The sequence below is a fragment of the Physcomitrium patens genome, chromosome 12 (assembly GCF_059467195.1).
Source record: "Physcomitrium patens ecotype Gransden chromosome 12, ASM5946719v1, whole genome shotgun sequence".
NCBI classification, from domain to species: Eukaryota; Viridiplantae; Streptophyta; class Bryopsida; order Funariales; family Funariaceae; genus Physcomitrium; species Physcomitrium patens.
The window spans coordinates 3,478,674-3,497,441 of record NC_143421.1 but is presented as its reverse complement, the minus strand read 5'-3'; the positions used below and the strand labels follow the sequence as shown (position 1 = coordinate 3,497,441).

General features: G+C 41.5%; 3 protein-coding genes across 8 annotated transcripts; all 3 read right to left on the bottom strand.

Annotated features, from left to right (window-relative positions):
* Positions 1-864: 864 nt before the first annotated feature.
* Positions 865-6,260, bottom strand: LOC112289278 (uncharacterized). 2 transcript variants are annotated; one of them, XM_090254616.1, is made up of 4 exons: positions 5,497-6,260; positions 4,895-5,249; positions 4,172-4,248; positions 865-3,094 (listed from the first exon to the last, which is right to left on the bottom strand). In XM_090254616.1, the coding sequence occupies exon 4, from the start codon at positions 2,499-2,501 to the stop codon at positions 1,350-1,352; it is 1,152 nt and encodes a 383-aa protein (XP_090110742.1). In that variant the 5' UTR covers positions 2,502-3,094; positions 4,172-4,248; positions 4,895-5,249; positions 5,497-6,260; the 3' UTR covers positions 865-1,349. The 2 variants fall into 2 exon arrangements, with proteins under 2 accessions (XP_090110742.1, XP_073393741.1); XM_073537640.2 differs by lacking the exons at positions 4,895-5,249; positions 5,497-6,260 and adding an exon at positions 4,382-4,870.
* A 147-nt stretch (positions 6,261-6,407) lies between these two features.
* Positions 6,408-10,577, bottom strand: LOC112289277 (uncharacterized). Of its 3 annotated transcripts, XM_024534372.3 has the most exons (9): positions 10,442-10,577; positions 9,838-10,063; positions 9,496-9,729; positions 9,072-9,353; positions 8,607-8,727; positions 7,949-8,252; positions 7,648-7,807; positions 7,157-7,322; positions 6,408-6,724 (listed from the first exon to the last, which is right to left on the bottom strand). In XM_024534372.3, the coding sequence occupies exons 2-8, from the start codon at positions 9,868-9,870 to the stop codon at positions 7,200-7,202; spliced, it is 1,257 nt and encodes a 418-aa protein (XP_024390140.1). In that variant the 5' UTR covers positions 9,871-10,063; positions 10,442-10,577; the 3' UTR covers positions 6,408-6,724; positions 7,157-7,199. The 3 variants fall into 3 exon arrangements, with proteins under 3 accessions (XP_024390140.1, XP_024390139.1, XP_090110740.1); XM_024534371.3 differs by having other exon boundaries at positions 9,838-10,563; XM_090254614.1 differs by lacking the exon at positions 6,408-6,724 and having other exon boundaries at positions 6,996-7,322; positions 9,838-10,563.
* Positions 10,578-11,968: 1,391 nt separating this feature from the next.
* LOC112289279 (TATA-binding protein 2) lies at positions 11,969-17,626 on the bottom strand. 3 transcript variants are annotated; one of them, XM_090254617.1, is made up of 10 exons: positions 17,499-17,626; positions 16,399-17,044; positions 15,979-16,079; positions 15,262-15,349; positions 14,210-14,281; positions 13,873-13,923; positions 13,686-13,730; positions 13,404-13,496; positions 12,974-13,075; positions 11,969-12,830 (listed from the first exon to the last, which is right to left on the bottom strand). In XM_090254617.1, exons 4-10 carry the CDS (start codon positions 15,325-15,327, stop codon positions 12,723-12,725), a joined length of 537 nt encoding a protein of 178 aa, XP_090110743.1. In that variant the 5' UTR covers positions 15,328-15,349; positions 15,979-16,079; positions 16,399-17,044; positions 17,499-17,626; the 3' UTR covers positions 11,969-12,722. The 3 variants fall into 3 exon arrangements, with proteins under 3 accessions (XP_090110743.1, XP_024390143.1, XP_024390142.1); XM_024534375.3 differs by lacking the exons at positions 15,979-16,079; positions 16,399-17,044; positions 17,499-17,626 and adding an exon at positions 15,602-15,951 and having other exon boundaries at positions 11,969-12,559; positions 12,757-12,830; XM_024534374.3 differs by lacking the exons at positions 15,979-16,079; positions 16,399-17,044; positions 17,499-17,626 and adding an exon at positions 15,602-15,951.
* Between the last annotated feature and the right edge of the window lie 1,142 nt (positions 17,627-18,768).

The following is an 18,768-nucleotide window of genomic DNA, read 5'->3' as shown; positions in this document are numbered from 1 at the left end:
GTGATCAATACCACCATGGAATTCCACTATGGCATTGGTGAGATTGTATTCATTACAATTGTGAAGTTTTTCTTGTAGAGAGGGGTCACTTTTGGCCTCACACCATACAAACCATGCATCTTTTTAAAGAGTAGACATGTATCTTCCACCTTTGATACCACATGCAATTTAAGGAGTTGATAGAGCTGCTGTCTTGTTTATTGCCCTCCCAAATTCCAGTCAGCAGTATGAGAAAAGTTGTTGATAACCAAGAGTGGTTCATGTTCAATAGCAACAATGTTGAACTCGCCTTACCAGTTTGCTAGAGGCAATCCAACAACGACACAGACCGAAGTGAGTGACCAACAACAAGCAGGAGAAAGATTGCGGAGTAGACTGCAATGGATGAATTGGACAGAGTGCTGGACAAAATGCGGGATTGGGGGCTGCGTTTTGATTGTCAAACGGCAAAAGTGGAGTCTCGGGTGCCGACCAAACCAATGATCAAAGTCTACTCTCAGAGTGCAAACAGTCAAAAAGTTGACGGCCACATGTCCGTGGATCATGACCCACGGTGGATCCATGCTCACACGGGTTCTGCTCCGCAGCTTCCACCGCAAGGACTGTTACTAGATGGATGATGAGACAAGTTTGCAGAAGATGGGGCAGGCTTTCCAGTTCAGATCTGGCGCTGCAGAAGTGAAATGATTTCATGAAGACTTTCGAAATGGTCAGTGAAATAAGAATACCGTCTTTTAAAAAGAACATGTTTGTATGGTAGTACTTGTAGCAATGTAACTTTTATACTTCAGCTTAATTTACTTCTTTCTTGATTTTTTTTATTATAATTTGAAAGGTACTACAAATTGGACGTAAAGCTTCGCATGTCAACGTTCAACTTCCCACTGTTTTTATTTTCATAAATGTGATCTACTTTCTTCCTTCTCTCCCATACAGCAAGGTGGATATCTACCTCAACTCAATTCATTGACTTCAACACATTCAGATCCTAAATCGTCAAAAATCTGTGTCCAGATTGTTCTTGATGGCAGAATCCATCAGCGGTGGCGCCTCTCATCGGGCTTTATGAATTCTAATTGCAGATCTAGTAAGTTAGCCTCTGTGGATGGCTCATGAGCTGACGGAAAAGTACGGTTGCAGTGGAGGGTTTTGTGAGCTCAGTGGAGAATTGAAGCATTTTGCAACTACTTATCCACTGACATAGTTGTCATCCATGGTCTAAAGCATGAATTGAAGATCGATGAGAACAGTTCCTAGGCGAAGGGGTTCGAACAGCCACTGACGACCGACTGCTGAGCACCTTTGAGTTATGAAACCACAGGCTAAACTATGAATCTGCACGGTGGCGTTTAACTAACTAGCGCCACTGCGAACTTCTCATTCACGATGTCTCTCTTTTCGGGTGCAAGGGTAGCATGGTAGTACCGATTTGGGCGGAAGAGGATGGTACTTCCTTGACCAGTGTCAAACTTGTACAGGAGTCCAGGTATGACGAATTCGCCACCTTCCGGGGAACCGTATGCAGTCCAACAGACAATTTCATAGCTGGAGCTGTCGCCCACACCCCGTCGTAACTGCACCTCGCCACCTCTGGCGACGTAGAGGTTGTCGAATGGCACGGTTTCATCTTCCAATCCTATCCTCAGGTCGAATCCGAGTCTAGCCGATCGTTGCTCAAGGTCTTGACAAATTAGTGATCCAAAATAGGACGACATGCCGTTATAAAGCTGGGTAGCAACAAGATTTGCACTGTCATATAATGCCTGGTCTCTCTCGGACAGCCGTTTGCGTTGGGAGTGTGTGACTACATTCTCTAAGCAACAGACTGGGGCTGGAGCCTTCACCTTGCCTCCGCGAATAGATTTCCTGGAACCGTCGTCTAGAAATGGCGTGAAAGTGTGCAAGGAGTTCATCAATGCCGATAGAGAGTGTGCATAAAACTCGGCAAATATGGTTGGCACGTACATTACAAGTATATCATCCAGAGTGAAATCCCCAAGGTTATTGCCGTTGAGCAAAACGTTTCCAAGAAACACAACAGTGGGTTCCTTAATTGTCTTCACTTTCTCTTTCATAGCCGTTTTCGATGTCACTTTGAAGAAAGACGTGTCCAAATTGTAACCGCTTCCTACTACCGCGTCACCCTCTCGCACATCCGAGTAGACAATGTGCACATTTGTGTTGCGCTTCAAGCTGAATCTCTGCCGTATCAATTGTGCTTCCTGCCCAAACAGATCACAATGCAGAACAAGGAAAGAGGTCCCACATTCTGCACGGCGGTCCTGCCACTTCCTCACTAACTCGACGAAGCCCGATGCAGACGTAATTGCCTCCTCTCCGTAGAGAGTGTCAAGAATTACTTCCATCTCACCTTCGCAATCGATGCTTGATCTTTCATGGTCAGCATCCGTCGAGCACGCCTCATATATCTCCTGGCAGGATCGATGCGATCCTGCTACCTGGAACGACTGGGCAGATGACATAACTCGTACTCCCAGCATCACAAATCACTTCGCTGATCAAAAAATCTTGAGTAGCGATGCGGAAAAGTCCACACGAGTGTCGGTTTTTTGTCAATTATAGAGCTACTGGCTGCCGTGCTTTTCCACTACTTCGGAACTAGAAAGGTAGTTCTTGCTCTCCCGTATGCATCTTCATCAGACACCAGCAATGAGGCAATGACACATGCAGTAGGGTGCAGCATGAGTGTACAATGTACAGTTTCTATTTCCAAAGCAAGCCCAAGAGTGTACGTGGTAGTTTGTCGCCAGAGTTCCACGCAGTTTATCCGGCTCGTACGACTTTTCTTATTGGTACCAGAGTTCTGAAAATGCACGCTCTGCGAATCTCGGAGTATTTTGTGGAATTTTCTGAACCCTACAAGTCTCTAGGGGGAAAACATAAAAAATAAATTAAACAAATCAGTTGAAATTCTGCTTCAGAACCTGCCCTCCCAGCAGAACACCCGCATTGCATGTAAAACACCAAACTCTTTTCACCTTCCACGCTTTAGTCGGCAAAAATGAGTCATCAGTTGGTGGTCTAAACCCGACGTGTGCAGTACTGGCGATTCCGACCAGCATCAGCGGAACATCTGCCAAACCATCCAGCAAACCATACGATTATGCAGAAGAATAAAAAAACACAGTGAGACTAGTCCTTCAAATGGCTCCGAAGATAATCAAGTTCGCATACATTGGCAAGTTGTCTAAAAAGAGTAAAAAACTAACGAGATTTCATGTGTCCAAGAAGTAGTTTGTCCAAGGAAGTTTGGATTCGGCACGTGCGCAGTTTTTGTTGAAGAGCGATTATTCAAAGGATACCGTTATCATGAAGCTCGTCAACATCTCCTGGAACTGGAAGCTCATTATTTTCCAAGATATACTAATAAAGTATACCAATCTAGACGTTTAGTGCTGGCATTAGGGTCGCTGAGTATGGGGCCACGTCAACTCTTTAGAGATACCTCAGACTGCTCACACGATGTTTGCTCATGAGTTTCATGTTCTCAAAATTAATCCAATATACTCAGCGGACTGCAGAAGATCATCAATAGATGTATTAGTTAAGGAGATATCCTACTCTTCATCCGAATGACTATTACTAGTGTTCTTCTTATTTACTGAACATTGCACAGAAATATTAACTGTGGTGCTTCAAGCCTGTTTACGGACTTGTTGAGCTAGAATACAGAAAAACATCGAAATGCAGACGGAAAGGCAAGAATGCCGATCTCAAGTCGCAGATCGGCGAGAAGTGTCTTGTAAAATCGAGATGAAGTTCCTAATCTGTACACGTTACAGCCTTCAAAATTCTTCCAACCTAGCACGGTCAAAAATTCGTGTTCATTTTAACTGAACAGAAGCGTTCTGTAATCTCATAGCGTTTCTGACAGAGATTATGTGATGAAGGACGTCGTACTGAGAAACTGGTGCAGCTGTACTAAACCTCAAACTGAGACAAATCACTAAAGCTGCGCCATAGATTTAACAAGATGAAGACCTGTGATAGCTTCAACATGGATACGAGTTTCTGTTAGCTTGAATGGTGGTTCTCGATACCCTCATCGGAAGCCATATTAGATCACTGCGCAGACGACTAGTATCCACAATTGAAGTTTAAATCAATCACTTCTAGATGGTCTCGAGCATGTGCAGAAAAACAATCTCACCTGAAAAACAATCTCACGACGGAGCGAGTATCCTCTTCTTTGCGGATCAGAGGTAGTGCATCCTCGGGAACTCCATCCTAATCAAGTAAACAAATGAAGGAAATTCTTAAGTTAGAAAAGATGGAGTAATCATCTAATCACAGAATCGAATCTTCAATCACGACCACCTCAACCTTACTGGATTCATCAATGCCAGGTCAATCGCTTTACCGGACTAGTGCAACAACTTCGACACATGGTGTAGAACTACGATCGTCGCCTGGTGACCATGACGCTCAGCTCGAGGTAAGTACTCTAGCACTTCCTCGACTAAAAGTGAGCTCAAACGATAGCACTACAACTCAGCATTCTTCCGAACCTCGGTTGGAGTGAATGCAAACTGCGTGAATACTAGGTTTCGGAGGACGTAAGAAGCTGCGTTATGCACCGTAAACTCAAATGGGACAGAGATATCGACCCGATTCCTTAGACGATCAACGACCAATCAAGCCTAGCGTGAGGGGGGTGAATTTCTCGGAGACCAAGGAGGGGTTCGAGGAAAATCTTGCATGCTGATTGCATGTGGGACGAAAGGAAAGCATGCTCCTGGTCAAAAGCTCGCAGGGAGCCCAAATAGTTCCGTGGTTGTGCAGGACCACCATCCAGCCACGCTGATGGCGATCACGGAGCTGGATACATTCAACATGCTACTGAGCCTCTGGGCGAGACGTGATGGCTACTTACCACCAGCTTGAAGCCGTTCCTCTCCTGCGAGAGCTTCAGGCAGCCTGGGTATACAAATCTAGAGCTGCAACCTAGACCAAGCCGAGCTTCGCAAGCCAATAGCCACAAGTCGAGAAAGAAAGCGTGCGAGAGGGGCAGATTCAGCAACCGCCCGAAACCGGCTGCAACCCGTCGTTACGTGACCCACCAAATTAAGTCCAAAGGGAGTGTGAATACTGAATCGCCCATTAAGTTTCTTTATACGGCTTGTGGGCTTCTCTACTTCCACTCGCAGTTTGAATCAAAGGCAACAACAACCAGCCGCGCGTCCGCGTCTCCACGGACGCGGTCTCCCTGACGCACCACCCTGCTGCGGCTACGTACGCCACCATTATGAGCTCGTAAAGTAGTTTTTTTAAAAAAGAAGTAAAAGCTAAAATTTTGGGGTTGTGGATTCTGCCTGTTATGTGGGTAAGTTAGAGGTTGCTTGAGCTGATCATTAAAGATCTGGCAACTTGATCTTTGTTAAGTCTTCCCCTCTCCCTACCTTATTTGAGATATTCACCAGTTATAAATTGAGAAAGCAAGATAAAAAAGTTTGATAATGGAGGATGGTAGCTTACATGTGGTGCGGACAAAGATTATGTCACTGATGGAGAGAACCAACATGGCAGCAATATGGGCATGGCATGTTGTGCACCCTTGCTCCCACTCTGGGCATTGACAGACACTACCCATGAGATGGTATCACTACCAGAGGAAGGAAATTATAAAAAGAAAAAGAAAAAGAACATAACAAAAACTTAGGTTTAGAAGAAAAAAGAGGGATTTCATTAACTGGGAGATTGAACAGACTAAACCCTTCCCCCCACCCCCCTCACTCTATTCTGATCTTAATTTATTGTACTTATTGGGTCATTTAACTTTTGAAACCACTGAGTGTGGATTTGACTTTCAAGATCTCATGGGTGAATATGAAACCCCTTTTTCCAGAGTGCAGTTGTCTTGGTTTTGGTTGAAGTTTTGGGTTGCTGAGAGGATGATGGTAGCATTCAAATACATCCATCCACATCAAAACCATGTGTATGCACTTCAAATGTTGGATAAAGCTGCTGTGCCCACTCCCCTTCCTTGTGAAATCTGTGAACCAAGCAAGCAGGGAGAGAAAAGAGAAAGAAAAAGAGAGGTAGAAGGGAGAAAAAGGATAAGAGTGGGGTAGAAGAAGAGTATGTGTGTGCCTTCTGCCAGGACGCTCTATACACGTTGAGTATAATACTAGTCGTCGTAGTACCTCCCCTTGTAGTAGGGCGAGGTACGTACGGTGGTAGGTGGTCATCAATGTCGCTTCCTGAATCACTAATTCGAGCCCTTACCATTCCACCCACACCCCAAGCAAAGAGAAGGAGAGGGTGAAAAGAAAAAGAAAAGAAGCGAATAGAGCGTGAGTGATGTATATGAAATGGCAGTAACTGCATCAGTAACTGGTTATCGGATCCCAGGCAAACACAACATGCTACCACAGTGAAAAGTTAGGTTCCTTATCAGAGGTCCAGCTTGATTCAGGGTATAGGTGAACTCAAAGTACATTGTACTGCTCTGTTCACCCACAGTGGTGGAAAAGTAAATCTGGTGTTTGAAACACCTCAGAAGTTCCTCACTGAAATCCAGTCTGCGACACAACTTGCTTGGTATCGACAGAATAATTACTCCAAGACAGGATTTGGCAGCAGTTAAATGTCCGGTTTCGTCACTGAGGGACATCCTGCAGTGGGAGGCGAGAGGCAAGAGGGAGCAGTGGCCTAGATGGCAGGCAAAGAGAGTCCTTTACATTTCAGGGACATGTGGTATGACCTGAAATAACATTCCACATCATGTCCACGAATTAATTTGCTTGTTCTCTGGGTGTGTAACCTAAAGGTATTTGCAACAGCATCTTGCAGACGCACTCTCTCTCACACCGAACCTGATGATGATACTAGGAAGTCAATTAAATAATTCACCACTCACTCATACAGGCAGCAAGAATAACACTATCACCAATACTTCAATTCTAGTAACTCCTGCATGCCATCACTTATCAAGGTTCCTAAAACTGCATTAATTTAAGAAATCAAAATACATCTTGTATTGAAGAAGTAATTAGCGTAATTGCACTTTCATTAGAAACATCGATGTGCATTTACATTCGTCAAAGGTACGGGGCATTCGTAGCCAGCTGCACTGACCACTACCACGCCAAGATGGACAAGAGTATAGGGACAGGGTCTAAGTCAATTTACTGACATGGGTACCCAAACTTCAAAAAAAATACGACGCCCATCTCTGCTTAGCACTCTTGGTCCATCAGCATCGCATGAACCGTCTTGGCAATTGCCAAGCAAGATGTAAGTCCAGGTGATTCGATTCCATATAAATTCACAAGACCTCGAACTCCATGATCCTTTTCTCCCTTCAATGCCACAAATCAGAAGAATATGTGTCATAGTCTTTAAAAGAACACCAGTGCAGGGGCACTAGAACGAACTGAAGCATAAACATAACATTTTACAGTAAGGAAAAACAGGTTTACGTGTGGCATGTTCATCTTATTCTTGTCATAGCATCCTCAATCTTAGCGGCGGGGTCGCTTTGCGACAGGTTGATGAACAAGAAATCAACTCTTTTCGTTCTTTAAGTGTGAACAGAGTTCAAATTTAGGAACATCATAGAAATAAGGTAAAATTCAGTTAAAAGAAAAGGTTCTGAAACAATATTTGTAAGAATGAGTAAGAAACCTGTATCAGGAAGTCAGCAGATGGCTGGCCAGGACCAGAAATTTTGGGGCGGATGCCAGAGTAACTAGGCTGTAATGATCCATCAGGCAAAGAAGGATAGTACTTGCGTATTTCGGAATAGAATCTATCTGCTCTCTTAGGGTCCACTGAATAGTCAAACCTGCAGATTAAAATGAGAAACAACTTTATAAATAGAGCAGATCCATCTTTTTATCCGCCAAAACTCTTAAGCTTCATGCAATGACTTCAAGCAATGCAACTGGGCTTGGAAAACACGAAATACATGTAGAGGCACACTCACTGTGTGAAAAGCGATACGCTGTTTGTCAATTCGGGAAGCCACTGAACATCTGGTCCAAACCGAATTTGACCTCCAAGATCCAAAGTGACATGACAGCCCAGACCCCCATCTTCAGGGATAGGATAAATCAGATGCGAGAATGGAGCCTTCACCCCTGGTAAGCTGAAATAACAGCCCCTTGCAAAATGGCTCGCAGGGATACTGTCCACAGGCAAGCCATCCAAGTTTCTTGCAAATGACTGGGCATAGAGACCAGTGGCATTTACGACATAATTTGCACACAATACTGCATCGACTCCTTTTCCTGCACATGAAAAGGAACTGGTGTTCTGACAACGGCGAATGAAAACTTCAAATCGTAAAAGCTTAAAAACAATACAGCACACGCCCGTCTTGACATACACTTATTGTTACATTACATGCTGATGAATTGATGATGAACTAAACGGAAGAGTCAAATACTAAGAAGAGATTAGAATACAGTTCCAATGGAACTACAAGCAAGTAGTTCGTTCAAGTGAATCACATTATGCTAAGCAGACCAATTTATACTGCTCACAGCAAGAGCAACAACTTCATCCTCAACTTACAAGACACTTTATCGCAAAGAACTAGCACAATAGACTTCTTTATCGTAAGACGGGTGTAACTTTCGTACCAGAAGAAGGCGTGAGAGCCTCGGTACTACCAACATGAATCTCAATGTTTCTTTTCGTAACAGCACCTCGCAACATCGATGTGTTATATGCAAATGACGCCCCGTGCTCTTCTGCATCTGCCTGCGAAAAAGCACAAAATCGAGTTAACCTTAACATGGCTCAGCTGAAAACGGAACATTCTGCAGAAACTTTCTGCATCTACTGCCAAAGATTCTAGCACTTCTCAGAGGAATAAGAGGGAATCCTCTTCAGGTTCATCATCTCCAAAAACTCAGGCATACGATAGTATTGGATGAGGGATTTTTCTCCCTTTTTTTTTCTATTTTTTTTTTCTTGTTCTTTGAATCAATGCTTTATTTGTCTATCTTTGGTAACTAATAGGATAAATATTTCAAATTGTTAAGATATTGACACGCTTGTTTATTAGAGAAATTGTGTCACAGAAAATGAGCTGATTCTCGTACCTGCAGTGAGATCATGAAGGAGTGAGAGTCCACAATCCCTGATGAAGGCGACCACAATGCCTTTACGCATTCCAATTCAGGTTCCATGTTTCGAACATCATTGGACTCCAAAAGTCGCAAATCATGGGCACCATTGGATTTTCCAGCATTCAAGATATTTTCCAACATAGGGATTTGTTGAGACTGAGTGGCAACAACCAATTTTCCTGTTTTCTTGAATGGTATTCCGTATTCCTGACAATATGCATACAACGCATCCTTTCCTTCTACGCACAGTTTTGCCTGCAATAGCAGAATCATATGAAGCTGTAATATACAAAATTAGCGAAATATAACTTCATGAATGCATAAAGCAGACAACTCATACAATTTATCGCACAACATAACCAAGCGGGGAGTTGCACCTGTACAGCTGCATCCCGACCTTGAGGGACCCTTTTGGGTAGTAGAGGCCGGCATGTATGACCTCACTGTTGCGAGAACTTATGCCCGTTCCAATGTCAGTTGCTCCCTCTATCACCCAAACCTCGCGCCCTCGTAAAGAAAGCTCTCTTGCAATCGCAAGCCCCACGACACCCGCGCCCACAATCACGCACTCCACTCTCTCCCGTGGCACTTGTGTGGAGGATGCATGTGAAGACAGATATCTATGAAGGTTCTGAAAAATCGAGACAAAAGATCAGTAAAAAGCAGACTCCCGCACACCAAGGAACAGGAATGTAGATCTAAACATTTCGTAAGTAGGGGGTATTCAGTAAGAAACTACCGGATTAAAACCTTGAGATCCCCTCCCAAGCATTTGGCGCCAAGCTGGCTGATTCACACGCTCCAAATCTCCACTCTTTGCACTGTAATCCAGTCGGAAATGCGTTCCGCCCGAGTCAAGAGGTCCCGAAGCGGGTTGAATACGGAGATCAATATCCGAAGGTATTCCAAATGTTACCGAGGCAACAAATGAGCGATCCGCTCGGAAGGAATTAAACTGGACATTCCTGCGTAATGTTCTCCAGTCTGAGGTCCGCTTCAATGTTTTCAAACGTGACAACGACCCCATGGCTCGTAAAGAATTTTCGCAAGGTTAGTATGATCGCAACGGCTTCGTGGTGACAACCGACATGCAGGAAATTGTTTGCAGTAAAGGAATGTCAAACCAAGGTCCGGACTCTACACAGCTCTCCAACACAAGCAAAATCGAAAACGTAGACAACAACCCAAAATCCAGAATCGACCCCCGACGCGACACTCCGAGCTAGACAAACGCCACAATGAACAACCGCAATCTGCAGGGATACAACACAACGCCGAAGCCCTAGAAATTACAATATCATTTTCTACAGACACCAATGTATGAGCCAAGGCCTCGTACATACGTCAATCGGCCGTAGAATCACGACGCTGTTGACTTCGAATAAGTTGTGAGTCGTAGAAAAGCAGCTCTGGAAACGAAATTGGCCAGCTGAACCATCGGTTTCATAGAGCAAGCAGTTCTGTTAAGGATCGAAGGATATGGGTCTTCACCTCGGGAATCTGCACACGAGTAGCGCCTGACCACCCGAGAATACCGGGAACCGCGGCCTCGCGGCGGCGGCAAGCCGCGTTTAGAGGATGATAAATTATAGATGAGGGTAATGGATGAGAGATCATTCTCTGAACGACATCGGTTTCTATGGACTTTTCGAATAATGTAAAAGATACTAGAAGAAAACTTCGTATCAAATACTCATATATTAAAGGGATATGTATATATTTTTTTGGCAGCAAAAATATTGATAAGCATTGTTTGCAAGTAGATTATTGGCTTGGAAGCCCAAAAAAACAGAAGATTTTTATATATGCATGCATTTGATGTGTGAAAATTTATTGTAAGTAGAGAGGTGTTTGTAACAAATAAAGACATGGTGGAGACTGTTGAGAATGTGGAAATGAACATAAATGATAATGTGAAGATAATATATATATATATATATATATATATATATATAAATACATATCCATCCAAAATAAAGTATATATGTGTAGAGATATAGATTTAAATTATATATTTGAAAGGTGATAGAATCAAAAGATGAAAAAAAAAAAAAAAAAAATACAAAGTTTGAAAGAAAATACAATGCATGCATAAGTAATAAAATGAAGGATTTGACATTCTTCCTAAAAATTGCTTCAATTTAGATTGCAAGTGAGTATTTGTGTTTACCTAAGGAGATATATTGAATGAAATAAGTTATCACTAGACAATGTTTGTGGTGTACATATTTCTACAAAATTATAAAATATTGTGTTAAAAGATAATTACTTAAGTGTAAATAATAGAAAAATAGGCTATTATTTTTTAGTAAACAACATTTTTAAATGTTTTCTTTTACTCTGGAAAGTTTTTTTCAAAAAAGTTTATATTGACTTTGTATCTTTCACAAAAACATTTGGAAATATATTATCACAATTAGCAGTTAACATTTCTAATTTATACTATCATCAATCATGTCTTTTATTGTACCACATACAATTCATTTTTATTTACTATTACTCCTTTAACTTCCTTTGTATTTTTTTTCATATGACTTTTGGAATTCTTTTGTTTTACTTGTTTTGAGAATTTGCAAGTAGATTTTATTTAGTATCAAAAGTGAAATCAACTTGCAAAATTGTACAAGTTTATTTGCTGTAGATGAAAATCTACAATTACCTGTATCCAAAAAAAGAATTAAATCCAAAAATATTATACATATTACAAAGAAAGAATACTGTTTTAGTGCAATTGTCGAATCTTATTTCTTATAAAATCAAAACTAATAAATGACTTCCATTGATTTAGTTATTTAATCAATGGAATAAATTTCAGATTTGATGCAAGTATAAAGAATAGTTGAAGTTCATAATTACTTCACTACTAATAATTGGTCAAGAAAAGTGATTTTGAAAACGTTGATAATTAGTATGAAGAATGGTACATCGGAATTAGAACTCTGGCGGCTTTCATTCGCTCAAACCTTGGAAATAATGTCTACTTTTTTTGAAGTCTCTCATGAAAATGTCATCTGCAGTAATCTACAGAGCACATGTGCTCTTCCTCCAAAGGTGGACTGTAGCCCAATGCGCCTCGTGACTAGAGTCATCCAAGAATTATAGGTACATAAACATTCTGCCGCAAAAGGAGGCCTTGATGGAAGCCAACATGCGACAAATCTACAGAATCATGCATCCCATAGGAACCGACTTAAAAAATGGAGATCTGAGCAGTCCTTGCAACTCCATTGAGTATTTTGGTGCAAATAAGAAAATCTACAACCTACTCTCTTTCTTTTGCCATCGTTCCTTGTGAAGACAGGAAGAAACCACGCCAATGATGCACCAGGACAGGCAAACCGAAGCTGCCACAAGATGCTTGCTTTTGAGAGTGTAAGTGAGTATAAGAAAATTCTCGAGAAAAAGACTTGTGTATTTGTGTCGCACGAAGTCACTCCAACCATCAGTGCAGTCCTCTTGATCTTTACCAAACCATAACCTCAGATTTTCAGCTTATTTGACTTCATACCAATTTAATCTATTGATATACAATCTACGTAATTGGCACTCCGCTCAAAAGAAATATCCGGAAAGTCAGGTCAGCGACTGATTTTGCTACAACTTATGGTACAAGACATGTAGAATTCAAGAAATGATGTAAGGCAGAGAAGGGACGTACCACTGCTGGATCTTCCTAAACTCTGTCAACACAGGATAAATATTCTCGAAGGCCTCGTAAATCTCATCCCTTACCTACAAGAGAAGAAGAAAGATACATGCGGAAGTAAGCTTCCGAATTCAATAGATTTCATTGTTATTAACAAATTATAAAGCGTAGGAAATGCTGTAAGTTTCCACGTAATTATAAGCTGAATGTGGAGCCTAAGCGGCCATACCTTAGCACCAGTAAGGACAATCTTTCCAGACACGAAGATAAGCAATACAATCTTGGGCTGCTTCATTCTATATATCAACCCTGGGAACAACTCTGGTTCATACTGCAAACAGTGAACCAACAGTTCATGGGTCAAACACCAATAAGATCTGAAAGATAGTTTAGGCACTTAAAGCAGCTCATTTTGTAACATTTTAAATTCTCGACTCTATACTCTCCTGATAATACACGCGGATATATTTTGTGCCGAACACTGAGCACCCATGCGTTGTATGAGGAATAATACTGGATGTAAGTTACCCAGACAACAATTCGTCACAACCTTTCAACATCACACAATCATCAAGTTTGGGCAAAGAAACCATCATTTCTGAAAATTTAACACAATAAGATATTTTTCTACTTCGTGTAAGCAAGTCCGGAGTGCTCACACTTGAAAAATGACCATGGGCATATGCTAAACCCTCGAGCCGGATAGGGAACTTCACGTCACATGATCCAACAATATTCTGAATTTTGAAGTCCTGCAAAGAGAGGTAACTTTGTCAGCAACATCTCTGAAACCGCAAATCACATCTTGTTGAATCCAGAGAAGGCAGTGACCAAAATGCAACTACAATACTTCAAATAATCGGTACTTGAAAACGAGTTTGCATCTAACACAACATGAAATGCATTATTCTGAGAAACTCTATGCCTAAGCACGAAATTACCTTGAAATGAGCTTGAAAGCCAAGCTTTTGAATGATGCGAGCATACTGCACGGATCATAGTCAAGAAGACATTAGAGAAATTTCTTCCCCATTGGTTGTCACTGGGGCTTTTCAAAGCAACCTTCATACTGGAGCTACGCACAGCACCAACAACTAATCATTCAAAAACCAGCAAACAATTTCACACCTTTCTTGCAGCCAACTTTGACTGTTGCTCACTCTTGGCACCCGTGCACACCTGAGAGTATTGTAAGAGTCAATTATGAGTACCCAAGAATGAAGCACAGAAATATTTTGAAGTAGCATTAGCACATATCCAAGGTTCGAAATCACACTTGGCTAGTTATTTAGCATCTAACACGCTGCATGCTGGTATCTTCATGCGGAAAATAGTAGCAAATATTGTTGTGCACACTTATTAACCAAATTAGTGTGCATGATACCCAGTTCGAACCTATTCAGGTGATCCAAATAAAGCCACAATTTCAATTTCACGATCCAAATAAAAGCGACTGGGACAATACCATTTTACCAGATGCAAAAATGAGGGCAGTCGTTTTTGGCTCCCTTATTCGCATAATAACAGCTGCAAAACGCTGTACACAATAGTGCCCAACAAGGCGTTGAGCAAATAGGTAACAACACCAAAAATATCAACAAATGAATAGTATCAATAGTAAACTCGACGATATTCAAGATGATAATCAACTATCCAATCTCTCGTCCCCACATAACGTCCTTCGAGAGGTTCAAACAAGAATGTAAGCATTGACGCGTTTACAAATCAGAACAGAATCATTCGAAGATCACAATGCTGAAAGCAAGGCATCCACATTACAATGTCTACATGCACAACGTAGATTCACGGCAGTCGATGTAGCAAAGAATGCAAGGCAAATGGTACTGCTGAACGGACAGATCGGCAAATTTAATGGGCAGGGCATCATATGTTGCCACCACCACTACAACAACCCATGTTTTGTATCGTTGTAAAGTGACTTCCCATTACAAAGAACATCCATATGTTATCCACTTTTATGTTATGAAGCATACATTGGACTTTTATTCACCGAAGCTATTGAATCGACCAGGGCAATGCACCCTAGCATTTGAATCATCATCGCAAATTGCAAACATAATGGGAATAAACATCGTACACAGACCCTAGCGTCTATATACAAGCTCCAGATAGTCTTCAAAACTTCAACCATACAGGTTAATGCCTTAGAAGAACCTCTGCATTTCCTATGCATATCTAAAATACTAATTACACGTATACAATAAAGCAGCATGCGATTCGACATCATGTAGCTGACGCCAGGTATCGCAGCAGCATTTTTATAATTACAAATTGTTAGCAAACTGCCGGAAATGGCCACTGGATTTCACATCCTAGTCAGGCCACAAGACCAATCCAACAGATCATAACCATACTCTTACAATTTCTGGCGTTCGGCCTCAACCTAGGAGACCCCAAAGGCCACATCCTAGCAAGAAAACACCATCCGGGGCACATGCCCAATCGGAAGTGCCATAAGAACCCGAAAGAAACCCCTTAAAAGGAGCCCTCACATACCTTAGGGTTATATTCAGCATTTCGGGCCTGTAAGGCAATTTTCTTTAAATCCAAGCGACAATCCATATTAACAGTTGAGACAATATTCCTGCACAAGAAGAGCACGTGTCCTATCATAACCAAACACATAAAGAATCGTGATATAACCAAAAATCATGCACGCGCCCCTCTTCCGCCACCAACACGCATCACCCCTCACCACTCTGTTCCAATTTTGCCGCAAGAAACCCATTACCACAAATCCTTTTCCCACAACCCGGATCCGCCATGCCTCCATCAAACCCTACTCTTAACCGAATCCAAGAACCAACCCCAACTTCCAACCCGCGCCGACACTTACTGCAGCGTAGGAATGATGCCGGAGGGATGTTTGGCAAGGTCCACAGGCTGGCTACCCTCCAAGACTGCCTCAGCCATCCCCTTCACTTCAAATTAAAGACGAAACCCTTGATGGGGTGGCTTTCTCGGCACGACTTGCTCTCCAGAACTAAACGCTCTGGTCAAATTATATATATACAAGGCCTGAGCAGAGGGCGAGTCAGGAGCAGGGAGAGATTTGATGCAGCAGGTAGTGCGGTAGATCAGGCTTATAGCTAGATCCCACTTCCAACACAAGACGGCTGACTGCTTATGTATGGTTCTGGCAGCAGAAGATGGAGGGTGAGGAGGAGGAGACCCGCACACTCGTGGTGGGGGAGAGTGGAAATTAGAAATTACCCACTAGAAGTGTCTCCTCTTTATATTGGAGTGCGAGGCGACCCGGTCCGCCTTTCATTCGGGCAGGGCAGCACTTATCGGGCAGAAAACGAGTACATAGCCTGTGCCCGCGACTCTCTGAAGTTAAAATGCTACGCAAATGTACTGGAAGCGGCCGACATTTAGTTGCGAGGGAGTGGACTGCTCATTTTAGCTGTTCAAATTCGAAACCCTAAGAGAGAAAAGAAATTAAGAAAAAAAAAAAAAAAAAAAGGAAAAAAACAACGAAGGAGAAGTAATAAAAAAATAGTCAATGCACATTCTACGAAACAACACCCAAGCCACTTTCCTCCCTACTCCACGGAATAGCTCTTCCTCGACGTGTAAAGTCAGCGATCAGCATTTGACGAGCATTGAGATGCGGTTGAGGCTCATCTGTACCGGTATCTATGGCGTACAATAACAACATGGGATAGACACCACGTTTGCAAGTGGATATTCACTGAAGTCTTCTCTACCAGAAGCTTAATGACTACGTCACCGCCACCGAACGTTCTGTGTACGTCCTTAACGCGTCCTTTCTTCGTGACACCGCAACTCGCAACCATTAATCGTTCTTTGCCTTTCAGATTCCCACATCCATAGACATGTCTTGTGCTGACGTTTCTGACTTCATGTCTCCTCGTTAGAAAGCTTCTCCGCCTCTGTTCGGATCGGCAAATTCAAAACGGCTCTGGATCGGATTGCTCGTTGCCCTTGTGGCTGGTTTGTGCAGAAGGCTCCCTTGGATAGAAATTTTTCTTTCGAAACGCGTGAGTGCTAGTCGAGAAGTGTCAGCTTCTGTGCTTTGTTACAATCGGCAATCCCCTTCGAACGGCTCCCGTATATGTTGTATGCTGTCTTGCGTCCCTGTCTGGACCGAGGAGGTTTTCTTCCAGCGCTCTCGCTATGTGCCTGCTTCAGATATCGCATCCTGTTCTAACTCCCTGGCCGTCAGAGATTTCATAGTTGCCGTTCTGTGAAAGTCCGTAGAGTTTGACCGGTAGCCATCTTGATCCGAGGGAGGTCATCACATTACAAAACCGATCTGTACACACGTATCAACAAATTGACATTGCCTTAAGTGGTGTGTGTGTGGAATCATCGAAGACATCCTCGGTGTAGTAATCCCTTTCTTGATTTTTTGGATGCTACATGGTCTCGGAGTCTTGATAGAGATAACGAGCAACGATGGAGTTCTGATGTTAAGCAGAAATGTTTCGTAAATTTACAGTAAATAAGTTATACACGAATTCCTAGATCCATCATTCCAAGACATGGAACATTTATTTGGCTGACGTTGTCTTAGTGTGCGAGAAAATTATCTATGGACAGTATCTCACATTTTTATAATTTTGACAGCACAAGAGGTTTAAGATCTGAAACATAAAGTAGCATGAGTTGTAGTCTGCGATAGAGTGCCGAGAAAAACCACTGGAGGAAACTTGCATACATAATATATATATATATATATATATTTTTTTTTTTTATTTCTTACATACAAAATCTTGCTGATTGTATTAATCCTCAGCAACACTAACGCACCGGTAGTGTTCAACTGAGAAAAATTGCTCCTGACCCTAAATTACAACTTGTCCACCAAGGTTGCAAAAACTAAGACCATGTCAGCACATGAAAAACAGAGAACCTGAGCATAGTTTGCTTACCTCAAATTGTAGAACTAAAAAACTTATCGTATCTAAGATCAGCAGGCGTGCAGGATTTGAAAATAAAATGTGTTTTCAAATCCCTTCAAGTTCGAACGATGGTGTCTCCTCTAAATTTTGAACACAGGCAAGTTGTATGAATTCAGGCACTAAAGCTCTCAAGCTCTTACTAACCACAATGACACTCTCACTTAATTAATAAGAAAGAAGAGGTACATATTTACATTTGTTTTCTTCATCTTGTTCCTATCTCATTTGCTTTAGGATAATGTCTCTAGAGCAATGTAGCTGGTGAGGTTGATTCCTAAGCAATTGGTGAAGGATCTACATCTACAATTGGATTTTTTAATTGCAATGAGTTCTAGTCCTAATGCTATTCCAAAAATTGGAATTATATGTAGCTATGCTTTCTTTTGTTGCACTTACTTGACAAAAGATTTGCTAATGTGTACCTTTTGAATTTCTTGCAAGTAGAGATTTTATTGCTTATATTATGGTTTCTTATTATTATTGTTTATTGTCTTTGTAATGGCCTTACTTATTTCTTCCTTTCTTTGCTTGTCTTTTTGATAGGCACATGTTGTTAAGTTGAGATGACTATGATGTTTTTGTTGTTGTTGTTACCAACATAGGGAGTAATGTATAAGTTTTGACCTTTGTTATATAATCATCTCCAATTTAGTGTATTGTTTGTCATATTGAAGGTTTGTTGCTATTGTCCAATATTAGGAAATATTATGTTATTTGGTAAAGCTATCATCTTAGTATTTATTTTTCTTGACTAAATTGTAAAGTTTTAAATAAATGGCTTTAACAATGCGGAGCTTAAGAATTTCAAAATATATGAAGATATTGAGCATTACTTGGGTGTTAGGATTTTGGATTTTAGGGAAGTTGCATTTCTTTCAATTGGCAAGGATTAGTCATGTTTTATTAGTGATAGTTTTATACATATAAAGTAAAAATAATATATAGTTATGTTGATAGATTGCATAGTAAGGACATGGCAATAGAAAGATTACTATTTTAGTTTTAGTTTTTTCAAAGAATGCTACCTTGAAAGCTTCTAATGTTTAGTTTGCTTCTAAATTTCTCACACATTTTT